General features: G+C 58.5%; 3 protein-coding genes across 3 annotated transcripts; all 3 read right to left on the bottom strand.

Moving 5' to 3' along the window:
• Window positions 1-9,293: 9,293 nt before the first annotated feature.
• Window positions 9,294-9,845, bottom strand: BXZ73DRAFT_80132 (uncharacterized protein; the record flags this gene model as incomplete). Its single annotated transcript, XM_048023221.1, has 1 exon — window positions 9,294-9,845. One exon carries the CDS (start codon window positions 9,843-9,845, stop codon window positions 9,294-9,296), a length of 552 nt encoding a protein of 183 aa, XP_047874527.1.
• A 7,476-nt stretch (window positions 9,846-17,321) lies between these two features.
• On the bottom strand, window positions 17,322-18,947 carry BXZ73DRAFT_80131 (cryptococcal mannosyltransferase 1-domain-containing protein; the record flags this gene model as incomplete). Its single annotated transcript, XM_048023220.1, has 1 exon — window positions 17,322-18,947. One exon carries the CDS (start codon window positions 18,945-18,947, stop codon window positions 17,322-17,324), a length of 1,626 nt encoding a protein of 541 aa, XP_047874526.1.
• A 351-nt stretch (window positions 18,948-19,298) lies between these two features.
• BXZ73DRAFT_104684 (high nitrogen upregulated cytochrome P450 monooxygenase 2) lies at window positions 19,299-21,959 on the bottom strand (the record flags this gene model as incomplete). Its single annotated transcript, XM_048015991.1, has 9 exons — window positions 19,299-19,683; window positions 19,742-19,831; window positions 19,883-20,127; window positions 20,175-20,334; window positions 20,389-20,490; window positions 21,085-21,307; window positions 21,361-21,438; window positions 21,521-21,854; window positions 21,909-21,959. The coding sequence occupies 9 exons, from the start codon at window positions 21,957-21,959 to the stop codon at window positions 19,299-19,301; spliced, it is 1,668 nt and encodes a 555-aa protein (XP_047874525.1).
• Between the last annotated feature and the right edge of the window lie 652 nt (window positions 21,960-22,611).

The raw sequence follows: 22,611 nt of genomic DNA, 5'->3' as shown, positions 1-22,611 counted from the left end.
TTTCACGTACTAAATCTCCTTCATGCACATGCTTATCATGTTACGTCGGGCTCCCCTAACCTACCTAACCTCTAAGAGAACCTAACGGTCCACGTGTCTAATCCTCGCAGTGTCCACATGATGAAACTGAGTTACGTGCTTCGGTCATTCTATTTAAATCAGTAAATCATAGGCACAGAACCGCACAACAACATGTGTAGATTGGTGGGTATGCCAAGTTTCTAGTCGACGGTGACCGACGTTTTGAACAGTGGGTGCGATACCACATTGTACGTTCATAAGCACCCCACACAGAGAGATTAAGCCAAATACACACCTCTGTTCCAAGTGCAGGACCACACGTCAGCGTCGATCAGTAAACGTGCCTGGTCGCAAGGGATCTTAAACAGTGGACACATTATCTGTAAATCCTCGATGTACCGTCACACATAACACAAGGCGAAATTGGAGACGACTGTGCACATAAATCAAAGTGGGGTGTGACTCGTCTTCCTTGGTCACCAGGATCGACGACTTGAAAGCCTCACTGTGGCTAATACTCAAGACACTCTAATGCGAACCGTACCAGCAGACTGAAGCTGACTGCAATGCGCACTTAGATAGAGCGAATGATTTGCCATGACTTTAAAAGGGTCCTCAGTGTGGTACCAGGGCCGCTTTGAGCATGGACTGTACTAGAAACACAGGATTCACTTACAACAATGAACCAACGTGCTAGCTTTCGTGTGAGAGCGCTGGTCACAGCTGTGACATCACAGCAGGAAATTTCCTGGGTCAGCACAGCCACCTGCCCACCTGAAGCTGAGTTGTGCCAAGCACCGTAAGGTACGATTGAGGTGCTACAAACAATGTTGGGATGAGACACACATTACATAGAAACATGTGACACTCTGTGCACCACACCACATGATGTTAGCAGCACACCCCATATAGATACGCTCCCTGGGAGCTGTCAGGTGATATGGGATGGGCTTGATAGAGGCATAAGAATGAGCACGTGGCTAACCACAAAACAGCTCGGTAGAGATGCATAGTGCTGACGACCAGCTCAGAGTGTCGCTCATGTTTGTGATAATGGTTATCGGTTACGGCATGTGCAAAAAGATTTCAGGATTTTAGGTCATTTCAAGAAACGGGAGCTCCTCCCGTATGTGCTGTCTAAATTGACCGCTGCCTGTCACATGTTTACATGTGCAGGTGAAGCCAGTTTAGAGCTAACGCACTGTTACAACTCGTTGGCAAGGGGTGCATATGCATCTGTCGCTTCCAGGATTCGAACCCCAGACCACAGCAGATACAAAGACGGGCCTTAGCCACTAAGCCATAATGGTTGGTGTACAGTGATGACTGACGCAACCCATAAGCCACATTATGAGAGTATTCCGAGCTTTGTTCTTACGCTTCAATCGCAAGGCCCAGGTTTTCAAACTATGGTCACAAAAACCTTCCAACGTCAGTGTCTCTAAGGGGCACAGCAGCCCCACACACCTTTAATCCTCATGTTTGGGCTGCTCACCCACAGTTCTAGTACAAGCGCCAACGCACGCACCCGACCCTCAAGCCTAACTATGAACACGAAACTTGACAATGAGGCGATGCTGGTCAACAAGTCACCACGGTGTTTGGTTGCTACCTGGAGGAGGGGCCACACCTGGACTTCCAATCACCTTACGGTCTTTGGAAACGCAACGACATGCGAAACCAGGGTCGAGACAGGCGTGGTTCAGGGCCGTCCATCAGACCGTACCCACAGAGGGGTTAGACAGGCGACGCAAGCCAGAGCTTGACAGACGGCCTACATGCCTGGAATGGGCTCGTCGATGGGAAGCGTACCGAGGCCCACCAAACTTGGCACGGGGGACCCAGGACAGAACCCTTGGGTGCTGGGGTGGTCATCAGGCCGCCACAGTCGCCGGTCGTTGCCTGGAAGAGGGTCCACACCTGGACCGCCAGCCGGTCGAACGACGCATTGTCGGCCCTGGAAGGAGGAAAACATGCGAAACCTGGGTCGATCTTGGGACCGCAGGTGGCCACGATTCTCAGCTTTCCGGCGCACCAGGTTGCAGGAGGAACGGAGCACAGGCCGAGGAGGTACGGCCCAGACGAGCGAGGGAACGGTCGGAACCCGAGCACCCTAGTTGGGTGGCGTCGAGGGCCACAGCGACGACGAGCGCACCGACGGCCACGAAACTCGGCAGAGGGCCGTTAGGAAAGGATTCATGGGTGCTGAGGTCGTCAGCCTGGTGCCAGGCTGGCTCATCATCGCTGGGTAGGGGGTCGCTCCCAGGATGCTCCATCCTGGGGGGATAAGAAACATAGGCTAGCCGCACTGTCTAGCAAACAGACCTATTTTAATAGGGCGCTCCAGGACCTTCAATGGATGTACCTGGCTCGCGGCTACCCCTCTAGGTGGTTAAAGTCTATCGTAAAAACGCACGCAACCCGAATCTGGCTAAAGACGTTCGGGGTCTCCCCCGTTCTTCGACGAGCACAAAGAAACGAGTCCGCTGTTTGGGCGATTAAGACGAGCTTTAACCCCTTCTTGGTTGCGATCGACGTGTCAGAACTATGGCGCAGGATCCATAACGAGTGGGCGCAGGCGGAGGCCTTTACCGCGTCGCCCGCTACAGCTGCGCACTCTGTGCGATTCGATCGAGACGGCAGTCAGGTCGAGTACCTACCAGAACCTACACTGGGAGGGCAGCCCAAGCGCGTTATGGACCGCAGACTTGTGATTTCGAGGAAGCGTACTCTGTCAATCGGGGACCTGATCTCGGGATGGAACAAGCAAGCGCTAGGTTCGTTCGACGAGAGTCGCGACGACTACCCAACCGAAGAGGACCTCTGGGAGGCCTTCGAATGAGTTGACGACGCCTAACTAAGTATTTAAACTGAGCCCGCGGTTACGATCGCGTTTCCGCCACTTGAGGCGATGAAATCGACAATAGGCTATGTTACGCGCGATTCTGCGTGTCCGGTCATACAGACCGGCGCGGTCGGGGCGCGCGGTGAAACGTTAGGGAGCCGGGGACTTAAGTGTGCCCTATAAAAGTCTCTTTCGAGGCTATAAGGTAGTACCTGCGGGTATGCGAAGCGTTGCGCCCTCGGGCGTGCGCGAGTAATCGTCTTCTGGTAGCGGGCAGCCCTTCGGGCCCCCTCTTCCACAGGTAATCAGCGACGCGCGTACGCGCGCGACAGCCTCCTCTCTTCGAATTTACACACGAACGCCGTAGAAACACTAGCGACGTGAGCGTTGCTGCTTTGAGCGTATACATGCGGGGGCTTCGGCCCTGATGCATGGTGCGTATCGTACGCCTCCTCTCTGGGCATGTAGGCCTAACTGCTGAGGGGCTGCGAGGGTGTCCGGGTTGTTTAACCGGCCCCGCAGGGTGGTTAATTCTCTTTGATGCGCGGGTCGGGCTAACCGGCCCGCTGGCGGCGAGCTTTGGCCCGTCGTTAAGTCGTTAGGGCCTATCTTATGGTGTTCTAACCGGTCTATCAGATGCGGCATTGGGCGATTAAAGGTTCAAACCCTAAACCTAAGCCCTAAGCCCTAACGACTTAACGGTCGTGCCGCTTTACTTGAATAGACGCCCAACTGGGTACGCGCGTGAGTCAGGTGACCGCGTCTTGAGATCAGACGCGCGCCTAGATTAGATAACACGCACGTGACTGGAGCAATCGGTCTCAAACACCGGCTCGGTTACTCCGGTAGCCGGGCACGGGGTCTGAGAGCACGTGGTTGAGCTCCGATGTTTTCGGATGTCGGCTGCCGCTGCGTCGGTCAAGTCATGTGACCCGGGCCGTAGGTCCTTAGCGGCCCGCGGTCCGATCAGTCACGTGACTTTGATTTTGATGGTTCTAGATTCCCGCTGCGGGCGCTCTGTGATGACATCATGAGCGCCCGGCTTATCTGTCCTAGTTGGGACGTTATCTCAAGATCTGATGGATCTTACTTATGTAAGGCGGTGTGGTAAGCGCCGCCGGTTGGGTATATAGCTGCCAGCCTGACGATGGACGAGGCCAAGTCCGAAACGCCGTCCCCCACCCCGGTAGACGCCCTTGCACCGGCAGCCCTCGCCCTCCCACGCCCCTCTTCTTAGCCGCCTAACCTAACCTAAGACCATTGTGCTTGATGTCGTACACCCAGCGACATCCGATGACGTTACGACCATTGGGGCGAGGTACGAGCACCCAGGTTCGATTTTCTATCAACAAATTATACTCCGAAGCTTCAGCCTTGAACCACTCATCACTCATAGGAGAGTTATGCGCTTCACGGTAGGACTGAGGGATGCCTTTCTTGCGCGCAGCGTGATTGATGATGGTATTGAGCAGATCGAAGTATTCGCGCTCTTCAGCTGTACGTAGCTGTCCGTCTCGTCGTATCCTGGCATCGACGTGTGCAGGCGGTTTGTCACCGTAGAAGTTGTCCCTGTTACGACGTGGATTCTGTTCTGCACCATGACGCTGAGGGCGCTGAGGTTGTGGTGGAGGACCAGCATCGACATCAGGTACTTCTTCAACAGTGGGATGACAATTACGACGGTGGTTAGGAGCACGTGGCGGTGCACCTGGTACGACGGGAGGCGGAGGCGGAGCTTCGTGCTCTGGTTCAGGCTCGGCATTAGGTGGAGCTTGAGGAGGGTGTGGGACCATAGCAGGTTCCGGAGGAGGAGTTGGAGGAGGAGGTATGAGCTCGACTGGTTCGTTGTCAGGCTCTCCTTCAGGGATGTCCGGGAACGGTGAATCATCGGGGGTTACACGACGACGGCCGGTGGGGTTTTCACGTGCAGGGAAGACGTTCTCATCAAAGTACACATCGCTAGAGACCATGATGGAGCGGGTAGAGCGGTTCCAGAAACGATAACCCTTGGAACCCTCGTAACCAACAAACACAACTTCGAGTGCCTTGGGCTCGAGTTTGTTGTTGCGTTTGTCCCTTTGCACATGCGACTGCTTTGCAGCCGAAAACTCGGAAGTGGGAACAGTCTGAGACGACTCCGTTCCATGCCGTGATCAGGCACTTCCATTTTAGACGACGCATTGGCTGACAGTTGTAGATATGCACCGCAGTGTCGACCACACATTGCCAGAAACCGTGAGACAGACCTGCGAAGTGAAGCATACACAGGGCCTTGTCCATGATGGTTCGGTTCCAGCGTTCGGCACGACCGTTTTGCTGCGGTGTTCCTGGCATGGTCATGTCGTGCTCAATCCCAAGTTCACGAAGAAGTTCTTGGAACTCTGTTGCGGCATATTCACCCCCTCGATCGGATCGTACCTTCTTGATTTTGCGACCAGTCTGTGTCGATACCCAGGCGTAGTATGCTCGGAAAGCTTTCGTCTGTTCCGATTTTGCCTTCAGGTAGTAGATTCGACCAGCACCAGAGAAGTCATCAAGGTATGTTACAAAGTACGTATATCCGCCGATAGAAGTGGGCAGTGGGCCGACTAGATCAGTGTGGATCATGTCGCCCGGAGCTTCTGCACGCTTCGGTGATAGAGGGTGTGGTTTGTGTGTCATTTTGCCTTTGGCGCAACCATCGCAAACAGTAGACGGGGGAGGAGCAGGACCAATGTCGTCAACACCTTTGACTGCCTTGGGGAGCTTTTTGATCGCTTCCTTAGAACAGTGACCCCAGCGGTTGTGGATGAGTTCCCAGTCGACAGTAGAGGACGACGACTGAGCCGCGGGTTGAGGTTCTGCAGGTTGGACGGGTTGGACGACTTTGCCATTCATTATATCCGTGGGCAGCTGATAGAGGTTGTTGATAGGATTAAACAGAGCCTCAAGACGCATAGCACCAGGGAAAGTCAAGCCAGCGTGTGAGAAGGATGCGTCTGTGACGCGAGGATCGAAAATGACCATTTTCCCATTCCCCTGAATGATGAGGTTTCCGGCGTTCTCAATGGCACCAGTTGAGAAGAGACGTGTACCCGCGTTGGGGATGTATACAACGTTCTTAAACTCAACTTTGACGTGGTTGCCGTTGAGATCGATTCGAGCAATAACTGTTCCTTCTCCGAGTGCGCGGACGATACCAGCATCTCCTTCCTGAGCCGTATGGAAGATTTTGGGCTCACGGTATTGAGTGTATGAGGAGAAGTCATGCTTGTATGCCGATACGTGACGCGAAGCACCCGAATCCATGCACCAGACTGCGAAGTGAGAATCACACTTAGCGGTATTACCCGCGTTGTACCAAGCAGCAGAGATCTCATTCGACGTGGACGAGGTGTCCGACGCTACAAGTACATTGACAGTCTGAGCCGAAATGTTATGCGAATGTCCAGAATTTCCACCACCACCATTATCTCTGCCTTTGCCTTTTCCGTTGCCCTGACGCTTCCCCTGCGGCTTAAGCTCAGGATGCTTCTGCCAGCAGTGAGATTTGTCGTGGTTCTTCCCTTTGCAGTGAGCGCAGGGACCACGGGGCTTGGGCTTGGTCTTGGTGACCTTGCTGACGGACTCCTCGCCGTTGCCGATCGATGTCTTGCGCAAGGTCTGTTATGGCCTGCTTCGCCTGTCTGGTTACGAGCTTCAGCGCGCACCCGCTACGGACGCCCAGCATACGATCGTCCGCCACTGGTTACCTTACATGACTTATATTCTCGCACCCGCTTCACTGTATCGCTACGCGATTGCCTCCTGGCTCCTCCCCGTCGCCTCTCCTTCCTGTCTCCCCGCTACCGCGAGCCTCTCCGAGGTCAAGCGCGTCCTCTAATCCGATCCCGCCTTTCCGCTCGTCTCCGACTCGCCCGACCTCCGCGCTCCCGCGCTCCGCGACCGTAACAAGGTCTGCTCAGAGCGAACCTGCGAGATGACGTTGTCGACGGTGATGTTCTTGGACTCGTAAGTCGCAAGAATAGTCGTGACGATGGCGCGATAGGAGACCGGGAGCTTGCCCATGCACATGAAGGCACGTTGACCATCACCATACTTCGCGATGGAGGAGTCGATGCGGTCGAATTTGGCGTTATAGGTCGAGATTGGGTCGGCGAGGTCCTTGTTCTCGTCGAAACGGTCCTGATTGATGAGTTCCTCGAAGAGGGCGAAGCTCGACGCAGCGTCCGTCTTGTTGTAAGCCGCTTTGAGAGCCTCCCACATTGCGTTCGCAGAAGTCTTGCCAGTGAGATGCGCCTCCTTGACCTCAATCGAAACCTGTTTGACAATCAGGCCTCGTGCCTTCGATTCACGCTGCTTCCAGGCAAGAAGAGCAGTGACTTCGGTGGCAGCAGGTGCAGGGTCGAGTGAAGGAGTGGCGGTAATTTCCCAGCAGGACAACATAAGACACATCCCTTCCATGTCATGCGCCCACTGCTTGTATCCATCGCGACCCTTGAGCACCGAACCCTTTGCGACGGGGACAGTGTCCATGAGTGGTAGCGTGTATAGGATCTCGAGGGTATCGTCTAGAGGGACGAGAGTGGGTGAAGACGGAGAGGGAGTATGAACGACGATAGGATAGAATTCGAGGGGACCGTAGACGAATGAACCGTAGAGCGGAGCGTCTGGGGTGACGTCTGCTTCAAGGACTTGCTCAACTTCGAGCGAAGAGTGGTGTGAGGAGAGAGGAGATGGGGGAAGGTCTGCAGCGACCGAGGAAAGTGGAGAACCTGGTGCAGAGACGTCGAACTGAGGGAGTTCCGACCAACGGAGGGCGTCAAAATGACGAGGGTGTTGAGGAGAGTCTGGAGCGAGGTGGTATGGCCTAGGCGTACAGTTCGTGGGCTGGTTGATGTCCACGTGACGGTTAGGGCAAGGTTGTACGTCGCAAACAAAGAAATCTCCGTCCTCGTCGTCAAAGAAGACGTCTTGTCCTCCTGATCGGAGTTCGTATCGGTGGTAAAAACGTGAGCAGTCGAAAACGTCAATCACGTCGGAGTCCGAAGAGCTGCCAGACGAGATCTGAACGTCGTTGAGGTCGGTAGAAGGACCAGCAACGTTGTCTGCCACGGTGAAGTCGGTGAAAGTTCAGAGAAGCACGATGTTGAGAACGATATCCCCTACTCGTGGAGAATGAGCACCCGTTGGGGCAACCTCGCTATGAAAGCCTGTCGGAAGGCCTTGTGGAGGGTAGAGGTGAAGACGGAGGAAGAGGACTGCAAGGGTAAAACCCAAAGCTATGTCCGACCGAAACCGTCCATGAGTAGTTGATGGGGAGATCTTGAATCGTTGGCGAAAGGTGAAGCGCGGGTTGCTCAACGTAAGCAAGCTAGAGTGCAGGGCTCATAACCTGATGAACTCTGAGTAAGGCAAGGAACCGACTGTAAGCACACGAAGAGGAGCGACTACAGATAGAGTAAGCATATGTGTAAAGGAGCGCATAGAGTGGGGTACTTACTCCTCAGTCAGCAGTGCAAGCCAGAGTCCTCCTTATATCTATCTCAGGAGCTGCATACGTAAGCGAATGATGGAGGACATAGATGGTGCAGAGGTCAGACCGGACAGAAAATGTTTATAGGGCTGTGCGGGCTGTGCGCTCAAGACAAAGAGAGTCCGAAAGTAGAATAAGGGAACAAAGAGAGAAGCGTAGAAGAACAGAATGGAAGAGATAAGGGACTACAAGGCAGTGAATAGACATGTGGAACTATGGGAACTATCTCACAATGTCCATGTGTACGTAGAACTGTCTGTATGTACCTATGCTCGATATCCAATGTTAAACAGCATGAGGGTCCAGCTCACTTTGCGGGTAGAGCTGTGATTATCCGGAGCCGTGAGCCGGTGGTCATGAGCCGGGCGGCTCCGGCTCTTTCCAGCTCCGGCTCCCAGCGGCTCCGGATCAAGCAGACCAAAATATTGCGGGTCTGAGGCTCAATCCACGTATTATCCGCAGAGTTTTGAGTATAGCTCATATTTGTGCATATGTACTATACCTGCTGAAATGAATTTGAAGAAGCTTTCTAACGATATTATTTGCCTGTGATTTAGTGCACAAATGATCGAGATATTGATACAACACCATGTCCTTTCACTTGCGGCGCTTTTGGCACCTGCATTCGGCGTCTGCTCGTGGGAATCCATCCCGATTGGGCAATGTTTGGATTCGAACGCGCGCACCTTGCCCCTCCTTCGACCTCTTCCGTTAATCCTCTGGCCACCCTCCAATTCACGCGCTGTTATCGCGCGGGCACGCGCGGCGCTGTTCTCAAGCTCAAAGGTGTTTTTGTGGGGTCGTGGTGAGCTCCTGCGGCCCCAATCTCCTCTGGTGAGTTATCCCCCGTCCTTGCCCGTCTCGCGCTCACGCTCGTCCGCATTGCCCTTGTCCGCGCCACTCTCATCCACCTCATCCTCTCCGCCTCACCACCTCACCATCCTCTAGCTCGCCCCTGTCCTGTGCCTCCGCCTTGTCGTCCTCTGCCTTGCCGTTGCCGCCCGCCCGCGCTGCCCTCCGCCTCCTCAACTGCGTCCCTGCCGCGTATCCGCTCCACGTCCTCAGCGCCACGCATCCCCACATCTCCCGTCTCCCCCGTGTCACGCGTCTCACCCACATTGTCCACCTTGCCCATGTCCCTCGATGCTTCGTCCACGCGGCGTCATTGCGCTCGTGCGCGCGGCCGTTCTGTGGGTCGCCCAATCTCCTTTGGTGAGTCCTATCTGTTCCCCGCGTCGCCTCCCCCTTCCTCCACCTCCCAGGCTTTTCCAGCTCGCGCTCGTGCTCGTCCGAGTTGTGCTCTCCGGTGCGCGCTCTCCACCCCGCTGTGTCGTCTTCGCCTGTCATGCCTCTGCGTCTCTGCGTCGCCCGTCCTCCATGGCATCCATCCACCTGCATCCACCCCCACGGCCCCTGCATCTCCCACATCCCTCGCGTTTCCCACCTCGCGGACGCCTCGTCCATGTCGCCCTCGCCCACCTCACCCTCGTCCACCTCACCCTCGCCCACCTCACCCGCCCCTTGCCCGTCTCGCCCTCGCCTACCTCACCTGCCCAGCCCACTCGTTCCCCCCACCCGTGTCTCCTCCACGTCTTGCCCCCGCCTCTCTATATCATCTCCATGTCGCCAACGTCGTTCACCACCCATCTCGCCCTCACATGTGTCGTCTACCTCGCCCGCCTGCCCCGCGTTGCCCACCTCGCCCACAGCCTCAGCCCCCCTCGTCGCCTACGTCCCCCGCCTGCCCCGTGTCGCCTCACCCTTCGTTCACACAGCGTTATCGCGCTTGCGCGCGTGGCCTTCCATGGGGTTGCGGTGACCTCCCACTGCCCCATCCCCTTCGGTGAGTTCTCTACTCTGCTTCCTGCGACCCATCTCACCCTCATCCTCTGCCCCTCTGCATCGCCCTCGTTCTCCTCGTCCTCACCCGCATCGCCCGCGTCGTTATCATCCTCGCCCACCTCGTCCTTGCCCATGTTTCGCCTGCGTTCGCCCTCGTCTTCCCCCGCGTCGCAGGCCTTGCCCTCGGCTCGCCTTCATCCGCGTCGCCCATGTCGCCTGTACTGTCTCCCACCTGGCCCACATCCCCCATGTCACCGACCTCGTCCGCGCCGCCCACGTTACCTATCTTGCCGCCGCCTGCCCCCCGCGTCGCCCACTGCATCGCCCACCTCGCCCGCATTGCTGCGTCAGCTGCCTTGCGCCTGCGTCACGCTTGCGTCATCCGCTACACCCTCGTCCTCGTCCTCGTCCTGTGCACTTGCGCCCATGTCGCCCTCGCTGCCACACACCTTACCCATGCCCGCGTCCCCCGCCTGCCCCGTGTTCCCCGCGTCTCGTGCCTCGCGCCTTTGGAGGCTCGCCCGCATCACCACCGTCTCACCTCCACATCACCCGTCTCGCTCACCTCTCTTATGTGTACTTGTATATCCGTAGCTACTACTGAATGTGCACTTAATAAATGTGTTAATTAAATGAGTGCAACGACTCTATCCGTGGGTGGATCCGTGAGCTGCGGGTCCGGCTCCCACGGCTCTGGGTCTTCCAGAGGATCTGATCTGTGCGGATCCAGATCAAGCCCCCAGAGTGGCCTTGATCCACGGATAAGACTCCGGATCATCTGTGGATCAATCCGCATGCAGCCTTACGTATAGCCAATGTCCGCACTGCAGCCGTTGGCAATTACTCCAGTGGAGTGGTCAAGCCTTCCGTGTAGTATCCCATACACGGCCTGCAGGTGGGTCACTGGACCAAGAAATCAACCTGTTGAGAAGGCCGGCTGCTCAACATGTTGGTCGAGCTCTTGATCTGCGACGGTGCTACGGAGCTTCTCCATGGGAGGACGTGCTTCATCGAGAGATTGGCGTGAAGAACTGCCCACATGAGGACGACTTTGACCAGCCTGGGGGCTACCTGGGGAGGACGAGGGTGGGAGGAATGTCACCTCTCAGCAGTCTCATCCCCTCCATTGTTGTTGTTGTCATTCTCGGGGTCTTTGGAGGCGTCCGAGTCGGGGGTAAGTTAGGTCAACATCCATTCTCCCCACGATGGGGGCCGGTATCCTCAACGGTGTCCGGTATCCTCAACGGTGTCCGGTATCCTCAACGGTGTCCGGTATCCTCAACGGTGTCCGGTATCCTCAACGGTGTCCAGTGGTGCGTCGATGTTCGGTAGCATGTTGGTGTCCGGTAGAGCGTCGATGTCCGGCGGCGCATCAGCGTCATCGTCAGTGTCCCCCCATTATTGTAGCCCCGCTTCTGCTGCATCTTGCACCTCTTTGAAAGGAGGGGTCCTTCCCCCTCGCTGTCTTGGCGGCCTGCAAATACGTGCGACAGATGGTTGTACGTGCGACAGATGGTTGTACCACGCGAGCTCGCATTCGATTTGGTCGACGTAGGCTTCTGTTCGTTGATTCAGGATAACCGCGACGCCCAAGGTCCCACGCAGTTTTTCTTCAAGGACATCAAATTTGGCTTGAACGGTGGTGGCATCAGTGGGGATGTTGTGATCAGCGGGGTAGACAGAAGCATTCGACTTGATAGTGACCAGCTCCGCTTCGACGGTCGTCATCTGTTCGCTGATAGTGTCGATCTAACGGTCCTTGTTCTTTACCGCCCGACTGTAAGCTTTTTTTGTGAGCCTGTACAAGTATCTCTCCCACTCAGCAGCGGCGTTGAGGATCTCCTTGCAGGTGTGGGGGGTGGTCCAATGGGTTCACCTCAGCCATCTCACAGATCGTACCTTTTGGGTGAATGCTGGAGGAGAGAATACAAAGGCCACGGATGCCGTTCCGCCAGCTCTTTGTTGACTCGCCCTTGGTAGTGGTGGTGGATCATGACTGGAGTGGGGTGGAGACGCATCAGATGGAGGTGGAGGGGTGGATGCACATGACGACCTGAGGGGGCGGGGGGGGACTGTGGGAGCGCCCCTAGAGGCGATGAAGACGGTGTGGGACTGCCCAAGGACCCCAGTGGGTGCAGGCGGAGTGAAGCCGCGAGGCGCGCATTTGATGAACTCTGAGTAAGGCAAGGACCGACTGTAGCACACGAAGAGGAGCGATCCTCAGTCAGTGATAGAACGACTAATATTGAGAGCATAGGTACCTGTAGCACACGAAGAGGAGCGACTACAGATAGAGTAAGCATATGTGTAAAGGAGCGCATAGAGTGTAGGTACTTACTCCTCAGTCAGTGATAGAACGACTGAAGAGCAGTGCGAGCCAGAGTCCTCCCTATATACTGTCCAGGAGTAGCATACGTAAGCAGCGATGGGAAGACATAATTGGCACAGAGGTCAGACCGGACAGAAGATGGATACGATGCTGTGCGGGCTGTGCGCTCAAGACAAAAAGAGTCCGTAAGTGGAACAAGGGAACAAAGAGAGAAGCGTAGAAGAACGGAATGGAAGAGATAAGGGACTGCAAGGCAGTGAATAGACATATGGAACTATGGGAAGTATCTCACAGAGTCCATGTGGATGCGTAAACTGTCCTAATGTACGTATGTTCGATATCCAATGTTCAACAGCATTGACAAGAGGGAGATGAAGGGGACGCTAGACGCCATACATATACTGTACCAATTCAAACACTCTGTCACGTCACGGTCACAAGCCCGCGGGGCGGACGAGATTTGGGCGCTTGCCACGCGTCACTGGGGCGTCTGTCGAAAGTCACAAACAAAACTACGGGAGCCACATTTTAGGCCAGGGAGCGAGTATGGTAGGCGATTCTTGTCGCACGCATGTAAACACGTGGTAGAAGAACATCAATGAACCCAGACGCCGCGTGAACGGGTTTCTCGCATGTTTCAGATTGGTCTGTCGAGATTTCGGACATGTCACGGCTCACGGACCATCAACTTTCGCGTCACAGGTCACAATTAGCAACAGAAACGCAGACTCTCTCGAACTCTCCTAAGGCTGCTTGAGGATCTACCCGCGGATGATCCGGAGTCTTATCCGTGGATCACAGCCACTCGGGAGGCTTGATCTGGAGCCGCACGGATAAGATCCTCCGGAAGAGCCGGAGCCGCGCGAGCTGGAGCCTCAATCTGCGGATCGAGCCGCAAACTGAGCCACAGACCGTGGTTCAGTGTGGATCAGCTGGTTCTGCGGATCCTTCTTCCTCAATTGTTCTCACTCTGTTGTCTAATTTCAGGCTGTTGCAATGCATGCATGATCATTAACAAATAACTACTACATGTGGATATAAATACAGTATATGCTACTTCAATGAGGGAAAAGTGTGCAAGACATGGGTGATGCGGGTGACAGGAACATGGTGGGCGACGTGCGAGCGACGGGCGGGTGACGCGGGCCAGGCGGGTGGCGTGGGCTCGGTGGGAACAGGCAGGCAAGGTGGGTGTTGGTGGGATGGCAGCAGCACAATTCACGCAGGCGCGACACGGACGCAGGCGAGAGCGGTGCAGGGACAAGGCAAGGGTGCAGTGGATGACGCGGGCACAGGCGACACAGACGATGGCGAGGCGGGGGAGGTAGGCGAGATGCGGGAGTGATGCAGGGGACGTGGATGAGGTTGGGGGTGGAGGACGTGCGCCGGGACGGTGGTCACTCACTTTGCAGGCCTCCGTGCTGTCAATCTCGCCCGAGCATGGCCGCGATTCGCGGAGATCTCGACGCGGCCGTACTTGATCGCGTAGTGGCTGAGAGTGTTCGTGGGGGATAACGTGGGCGCAAGGCGGGAGACGCAGGGGCGAGACGGGCGCGCACGACGCAACGACACCGACGAGAGTGCGGGCGCGATGCAGGTGGGGGCAAGGCGGACGAGAAGGCGGATGAGGGCGATGTGGACAAGAGGGGAGTGCGGGCGAGGCGGGAGATGTGGGTGTGGTGGGGAAAGTGGGTGACGAGGGCACCAGACGCGCAGGCGAGGACAAAGGCGACGCGGGCGAGACAGGTGAGCGAGTGGTGGGCGATGAGGGGGAAGGACAGTAGGTGGGCGAGGCCAAGACGGGCGAGGTGGATGAGGGCGAGGTGGGTGACGCGAGCGCGGCAAATGTGAGTGTGGCACATGGGCCACGCGGGCAAGGCAGGTGAGGGCGTGGTGCACGACGCGAGGGAAAGACGGTGGTGGGGGTGGGCAAGGGCGAGACGAGTGGCGCTGAGGGCGACGCGGAGGAGGTCGGGGACGCGGGCGACGCGTAGGTGGGGCAGATGTGGGCGAGGTGAAACGCGGCGAGGAGGATGCGGAGGGCAGGGACACAGCAGAGGGGGTAACACCGGTGGAGGGCGACGCAGGGCCGACAACGCGGGCGTGGTGGGCGAGACGGGCGACGCGGGTGTGGTGGGCGACACGGGTGAGGTCATGGGTAACACGGGGGCACGGGGAAGCAGAGAGGGCGAAGGCGAGGGTCGTCCGGGGAGCGGGAGGGCAGAGGTTGCCAACGGCGCACGGGAGGGGGAGTTGGAGGCGACGCGATGAGCAGAGGGGGGCAGTGGAAAACTCACCGGGGGATATGAGGGCTGCGGGAGCTCACCGCGACCCCAAACGGTCGCGCGCGCGAGCGCGATAATGCCGCGAGGACGGAGGATCAGGCGACGCGGGCGAGGGGATGAGGCAGAGACGGCGTGGCGGGGAGACGGCCAAGGTGGGCAGGAGGGCGCGGGCCGGGAGGGCGCGGAGAACGTGGAGGACGCGGAGGACGTGGAGGGTGGAGGGCGCGAGGTCGGGGCGCAATTGCTAGCGCGGCTGGAACCTGGAAGGGGGAGCAAAGGGGGCGAGTAGGACTCACCAAATGAGGCAGGGGCCGCGGGAGCTTACCACGGCCCTATGACGGAACTCTCGGGCTTGAGAGAGACCGCGCGCGTGCGCGCGATGACACTGGAGGGTGGAGGGCAAGCGGAGGAGGGATTGAGGGGCTGCAGGTAAGGCGGGCAAGCGGCGCGCGGTACGCAGCGTTCGAATCTGAACATTGCCTGATCGGGAAGAATTCCCGCGGGCAGACGCCAGATGCGGGCGCCAAACGCGTTCGAAATGCGAGTAGGTGATGTTTTATCTGTAACTCAGTTACTTCTTGACAGAATAACACAAAACGTGTATTGTAGTATATATACACATTTCACTCGAGGTTCTGCGGATAATCCGTGGATCGAGCCTCAGAGCCGCCATATTTTGGCCCTCTTGATCTGGAGCCGGATCCGGAAAGAGCCGGAGCCGCCCGGCTCGTGATCCCCGGCTCACGGCTCCGGACAATCGCGGATCTACCCGCGAAGTGAGCCGGACTCTCAAGCAGCCTTAGTGACTCTCCTCGGCGTTCTCGGGCGGTGGGGGCCGGGCCGGCGTCCGAATTTTCCCACGGCGTTGAAACGTCGGCACGTCGAGAACGAACGATCGGCGGGACCGGCGGACGCCCACGTTGGGACCGTGGGATCGACGTGCACGTGGTTCAGGTCGCGGATTTTCCCGCCCCTCGTTCGTTCGCGCTCGGCGGCCGAAACGGGCGCTCCCCCCACCCACGTGGGCCCCCCCGCCCACGGAGGGAACGGACGAGGGGCGGGAAAATCGGAGACCTGGCCCGGAACGAGGCGGTGGAGACGGTGGGAGGGACGGCGCCCACGTGGGGCGCGGCGCGCGCGAGGTCCGCGAGGCCCATGGCGCGCGGGTTCATTCCTTTAGGCGGACGTACACAGATTTTTGCATCCCCGACGCAAATGCCATCCGATCTCTACGGCCAATGGCGCGTTCGAAAGCGTTCCACGACGCGCATTGAATGATGCCGGCTGCGTCTACTACGTCGGCGAGGTGGGTGAGATCGAGCACTGGGAAGAGGGGAAGGGAGTGCCAGCTGTGGGCGCTCTTGCACAGCGCACAGCGGGCGAACGAGCGCGGCGAAAGAGACGGTGGGGGGCGCGATCGAAAGGGATCTGCGAGGGCTATCAACGCCCCAACTTGCAGCGCAACCGGAGCGGAAATGGTGGGGCGGCGCGTCCAGTTCGTGCCTGAGGATGCCTGGAAGCGGTGGGGAGACAGAAGTGGCTCCCGCGGGTGAACGGCTGCGCGTCTTGGCGGCGGTAAGGACGCATTCAATGCAAGATGACGAGGGGAGAAGACGTACCAAATCGCGTGCAGAACGGATGGGAGAATACGCCGTGGTGGTCAAAATCGCCAGAGTCGAGGAGGGTGCAGACGGTGTGGACGGCGATGATGTGGCGACTGTCGCGAGCGAGGGAATGGGCATACCTGCACGCGCGAAGGTGCGTCTGAAAGACCTTTACTATGGCAAGAGAAAGAACCCGGCCGCGTCGCAAACGGCCTCCGAACCGTCGGGGGAGGAGGGCATCAAGTTGGCAGTGGGATGGGTGCTCTTCTGTCGCAGAACACGACGTGCAGAGGGACGATGGCGGGGCGGATCTCAGAACGGAGCGGCTCGTAGGGAAGAGGGGATATACACGCACGAAATAAGCCCAAACGGGCATCCAACGGGTGAGGACTCGTGGTGGGACGGGGTGGTAGTTGGCTAGAGTGACCTATGTGTCGAGGGCGGCAGTGATCGAGACGTAGGTCGACGACGACGGTACGCTCCACGACGCGGAGGGGCGCACCTGAAAGCGACTGAAGACGCGCACAGAACGCGTCCGGTCGCGCAAGAATCGGCGGAGGCATCGCGGACCACTGGGGTGGGAGATATTGGCATGGGGAGGAGGACTGCGTCTTCGAGCGCAACGTCCCGGGGCGTCCTTGGGCGAAAATCCGTCGTGTTTGGCGAGACAGAAAGGGGGAAAGGAGGGCTTGCGAGCTCAACAAGAACGAAGAACGTACCATAAAAACTGGCGGAGATATGTAAAGGTCTTCCCTCCCCTAGGCTAGGCTAGTCGGAGACTGTAACGTGAAAGCCATGCCTCTTTTAAGTGGTGATGTGGAGAGCTGGTACAAAAAAATATGGGAATGCGAAGCCTCTAAAAACCATCATCCCAACCTCATCACCACCACAGATGACAGTCCACCCCATCCCACGTCCAGACCCGGTCGCCATCGCCGACGATCATACGCGCGTACTGCATCCACGCGCCGTCGTAGACGTGCTCGACGAACCACTTGACGTACTTTGCGCGGAGGACCCACTTGTGCCAGACGTAGTACTTCCACACGTACGCGGTCACCACCCGCGGGTTCGCGAAGATCTTGGTGAGCGCCATCACCCGTCGGAAGTCGTACGGGAGGAGGAAAGACTCAGACGAGTAGCACTCGCCCTCCGCACTCGCCCGGAACCGCAACGGTGGCGTCACGGCGGGGCTCGCCCCGATCTCCTTTGTCCACGGGTGGTTCGATGGGGGCATGTGCTCGATGCGCGCTGTTGACAGCGTCGCGTTCGCCCGGAGCGCAATGGGGAGGACGGGGTCTGCGCGGAAGGCGACGATGCCGTTCCAGCAGGCGAAGACGGGCACGGGGTCCTCCTTCTTGATGGCGTCGTAGGAGCCCTTGTCGAAGAAGTAGGGCCAGATGCCGGCGGTGAGCCGCCCGACGCGATCGCGGAGGACCCACATGTCGTACGCGCCAAAGTGGCCAAAGTCGAGGCCACAGGCGAAGTCGTAGTCGCCATCGCGGGTCTCGAGCAGCTCGAGGACGGACTCGGGCTCAATGTAGATGTCGTTCGAGAACAATACGCGGTCGTACCCGCCGGTGAGGAGGAGGGGCTTAAGGACCTGGGTGCGGATCGCTGCGAGGAACTCGATGCGCGAGTTCCCATCCATGTTCGGCGACCGCTTGACGGACTCGTCTTGGACGAGGATGCGGTTCTTGACGCCGCGCCTGTCGAGCTCGGCCTCGAAAGCGCGAAGGAGTTCGGGGCTCTTGTCGCTCGAGTAGTTCTCGACGATGGATACGAAGACATTGTCGGGTCCGAGCCAGGTGATGGTGTCGAGCATGGTCTTGGTCCAGTACGGGAGCACCTCCTCGTTCTGGTGAAATGCGGCGGCGATGAAGACCTTCTCCGCGCGGGGAGCGTAGCCGCTGCGCTTGGGATACGGGTCTGCGAGGGCCTTGTGGAGCGCGGGGCGGAAGCGGACATCGCCCGGGTGTTCGTAGTTGCGGTACCGGTAGTGGCCGAGGAGGACGATAAGCACGCAGAGCGCGATCTGCGCGCCCCAGGGGAGCGTGGCCGCCGGACACCGGAGGGCGCGGGTGCTTGTCCGGGGCGAGCGGGGGTGGGGGCGGGGGTCCTGAGCCAACCCCTCTCCACTGTCGGTCTGGAGCATGATATACTCATTGCCGCCCTCGGGGTCATTCTTGCGGGCGAGTCTGCGGCAAAAAAAGGGACCCACGAGCAGCCAGGCAAGCTTGAGCGCGGCGGAGGTGGGGAGGGTGACGAGGAACGCGATCCATGCGGTCCAGAGCTTCGGGAAGCCGGGGTCCCAGACGCCCCCAAGGTACTCGATGATTGTTAGGTTGGCATAGCACCAGATGAAGTAGAATGCGAGAAGCTGGGGGACGGCGGGGAGGCGAAGTAGGAAGAGGAGGGTGCGCCAGAGGAAAACGAGGGCGAGCCGAGCGTGTGCGGGGAGCCGGTGGAGATCGAGGTGGCGGGCGGGGCCGAATGGGGGCCACATGGCTCGCGGGAGGCGGTCGTGGCGAGGAGAGAGGGACAGGCAGATGGGCGGAGGCGGTGGAGGATGGCAAGGACGTGTCCATAAAGGCAAACCGCAGGCCGTGCAGTCGGCGATGTCAACGCCTCGCCGAAGGTCGTGTTGGTCACAGCTTCCATGATAGGTGGCATCGAGCTGCGGTTTACTATCGTGGGTTTTGAGCGCGTCGCTCGCGGGCCCCGACGCGCTCACGCAGCCGCGCCGGTCCGTGACTTGCAGGAAGCTCTCGGCACGCCACCCTGTGCGGCACAGATAGATAGTACATAACCAAGCATGCACTCACATACCCCCCTCATCGACAACACCTCCCTGAGCTCATTGCTTCCGCGCATGCACTTCTACCGGGAACTCCGGCCGCGGCGCGGTGAAGTAGTCCTTGTAGTCCCTCCTCACACGCACCTCATCCCAGCTGGCACCCTTCTTGAGTACGAACCGCTGCAAAAGCGCGACGACGACGGTGCGCATCTCTTGCATCGCGAGCGCCTTGCCGACGCAGTTCATCGGGCCCGCGCTGAACGGCAGGAAGCCGCTCTCGTTGTGCACGAGGTCCGCGTTGCACACGCCGCGCGCCTCTGCGAGCTCGCCTGACGCGAGCAGCCAGCGCTCGGGCCAGAAGTCGGTCGTGTGCGGCGCGAAGTTCGCCGGGCTCATGTGGTGCGAGTAGATGTGACACCAGAACATAGTGCCGGGTGGGAGCACACTAGAGGGACAAGTAGTCAGCAGGGTAGGTGGAAGGGCGACCCTGAGATGAGACGCACAGGTCTCCGGCGACAACACCGGGGCCATCGACGGGGACTTGGCGCTGGCTGCCTCCAGGGACGGATGGGAAGACGCGAAGGGTCTCATTACTACAACACACTGGTAAGTGGCAGTCACGTCAATTGAGAGTCAATACGCACATGCACGCCGTCAAATACAACAACTCGCGGTGATTCTTGACGTCCGTCGCGTCCTCACCAGCCGGATAGTGCTTGTCGATCTCTCGCTGAAGCTTCTCGTACACTTCGGGGTGCTCAAGGAGGCAGAAGACGAACATAGTCAGCGCGCTCGCGGTGGTGTCAGCGCCGGCGACAATGGCGAGCACGCCATCGTCGACGAGCTGCTGGACAGGCGGAGAGGGCTTGTCCGGGAGGTCCTCGTTGTTCTGAAACACAATGAGCGTGACATGACGCAATCGAGGAGATAACGTACAAGATAGTGGAATAGATCCTTGTGCTCAGAGCCACGCTTCAGGCGCGTCACGGTGAAGCTAATGCAGTAGTCGAGGAAAATCTTGAAATTACCGGTGGCGCCTGGGATCTTGGCGACATAGATGGCGAGCCAAGGAGCATGCCCGAAGAACGTTGCAATGCTTTGTAGCACATGAGAACATGTCGCCAGTTGCACGAGGAGACGAAGCACTCACGCCATGGCATCATCGAGCACTTTCCAGGTCTTCTTCTCATCCTTGCCGGCGGCGAGCAGCTCCGAACCACCTCCAAATGCCATCTCGCACATGAAGTCATATCTAAGAAAGCCGTCAGTCGCATATCGCAAGAGTATGAACATCCCGAACACGTGCACACGGTGCATGCACTCGACGCAGACAGTTACAGTCCTCGAGCCTGCAATCATCGCCGGCTTCAGGGCCCGCAGCTGCATCATCCACAGCGTGGCATACGGGCACGTTTATTGAGAGCGCACACAACCGTCGGGACGATCACGACCACCGGCAGTGAGTGCTTGAACAACTGCTACAGCGGCATCTAGAGAACAGTCCACCAACCGCACTCAACGCTTCTGACGGCGGTAGTGTGCGAGACAACTCCCAACGCCGATGAGCGCCGTCTGTCCAGAGACAGCTCGGTGGCTGCTCATGGCTCCACTTCTACTCTCGCGCACGGCCAGCTGTACAATCGCCCGCAGTCCACGATGACCATGGCGCTAATCCCAGTGCGAAACCGCTGCAATGTTTTAATGCGATTTGGCACGGCACGCGCAATGGTCGACTCGCCGACGCATCGAGCGTCGTGGCAGGTCCTCCGCTGCGCCCTCCTTCAAACCCAACCAGCGCGTGGTCCTTGTATGCGCCCCAAATGCACGAAATGAACTGGCCACTCACGAGAAGAAGTTGAACCAATGCCCCATGATCACCGCTTGGCCCTTCTGGTCCTCCAACCGGCCGAGAAGCTGGTTCACGCGCTTGGAGATGAGCTCTTCATAGCCCTTGATCGCGACCGGCCCCATGCCGCGCGTCCAGTTGCGGCGGCGGCGGAGGTGCGCATCTGTGTCCATGAGACCAACCATAGGCAAGTTGGTGTCGCTGAGCACACGGCCGATGTAGTCTGCGGAGAGGAGTGAGGGGGTGAACCGTTCGGGGGACATGGATGGAACGTACGAGGGCCTTTGGGGACGCCAGGGTTGCCGTAGAGCTTGCTCACCACAGATGCGTCGAGGATGGAGAGCTCATTCGGCCCTGGGGACGGACTACATCAGAACCTGACACTGGCACGCACACATCTTGACCGCAACGAGAACGCGAGACCGTGACCACGCACCGATTCTGACCACGCTGCCGTACTGGTCATGGAGGGACTTGATGTACATGTGCTGGTAACCCCTCGTCGAAATCACGCCCATCCAGAACTTGGTAAGCTTGCATCCGAGTGGACCGGGGTAGCGCGCGAGCGGGTGGAGAGGCGAGACACGGTAGACGAGGATGGCGAGCACGAGGGTGGCGAGGTAGGCGACGAACGAGACCTTGAGCGCATGCTCAAACGGAGGGCCTGGGGGTGCGTTGAAGACGGCGGTCACGAGCGGAGGGAGGGTGAGGAGCGCAGCGTGCGTCGAGATGCTGTATGTCTCAAATTTGCGGAAGACCTGGTGCACGGCCTGATAGGACGGTTAGAAGTTTTGTACAGCGGCGGTCGGATGCAAAGAGCTCACCAGGCCGAGGAGGATGGAGGTGAGGACGGGCGAGGACGGCTCTACAGCCATCGCGGGAGCAGGACAAGGAGCGAGGGGCGGGCATGGGCCCGCGCATCGCGGACGTTGTGGGGGCTCTAGAGAGGCGGAAGAAGTCGTTGCCGGCCAATTGTGCGCGCGGGTCCAGTGGCAGGCGCGCATCGCACGACTCGGGAGAAGGCTGCCTACTCAGTACTCACGATGCCCACACTACAGACTTCTTAATTAATGTACGTAGCACCCACTGAGACCTTGGACCAGGCTCAGGCGAACGCTTGGCTCGCATTTAAAACGCGAGAGGCCATAATAACATGTACTTATTGTTGATGAACTATATCCAGTCGAACGCCCCACCTGCACAGGCATCCCGAACTCCTGCAGATTCCCGTTCACTGCCTCAAGCCGCTTCTTCTTCGCCGTCAGCTCGTCTCGCAACTCCGCGATCCCCGCATCCTCCTCGATATACGCCGCGCACTTCTCCGTCGCGTTTGAGGCGGGCCGGGGCTTGTTGGTCTGCGGCCTTCCTGCGCGTCAGACTGCGCCTCCGACGCTGCCTCCTGAGTCTCCACTTGCGGGCGTGTCAGATGCGAACGCGGACGAGGGTGGCCCGTCGACTGTCATTCTCCCACCTGCCGGTGACGCACTCGCGGAGATCGCGGTGGCGACGCACGCGATGCCGGTGTGG

The sequence above is a fragment of the Epithele typhae genome, assembly GCF_022376455.1.
Source record: "Epithele typhae strain CBS 203.58 chromosome Unknown BXZ73scaffold_54, whole genome shotgun sequence".
Classification (NCBI taxonomy): domain Eukaryota; kingdom Fungi; phylum Basidiomycota; class Agaricomycetes; order Polyporales; family Epitheliaceae; genus Epithele; species Epithele typhae.
Note: the sequence above shows the minus strand (reverse complement) of the source record. Positions and strands in the feature narration are given on the sequence as shown.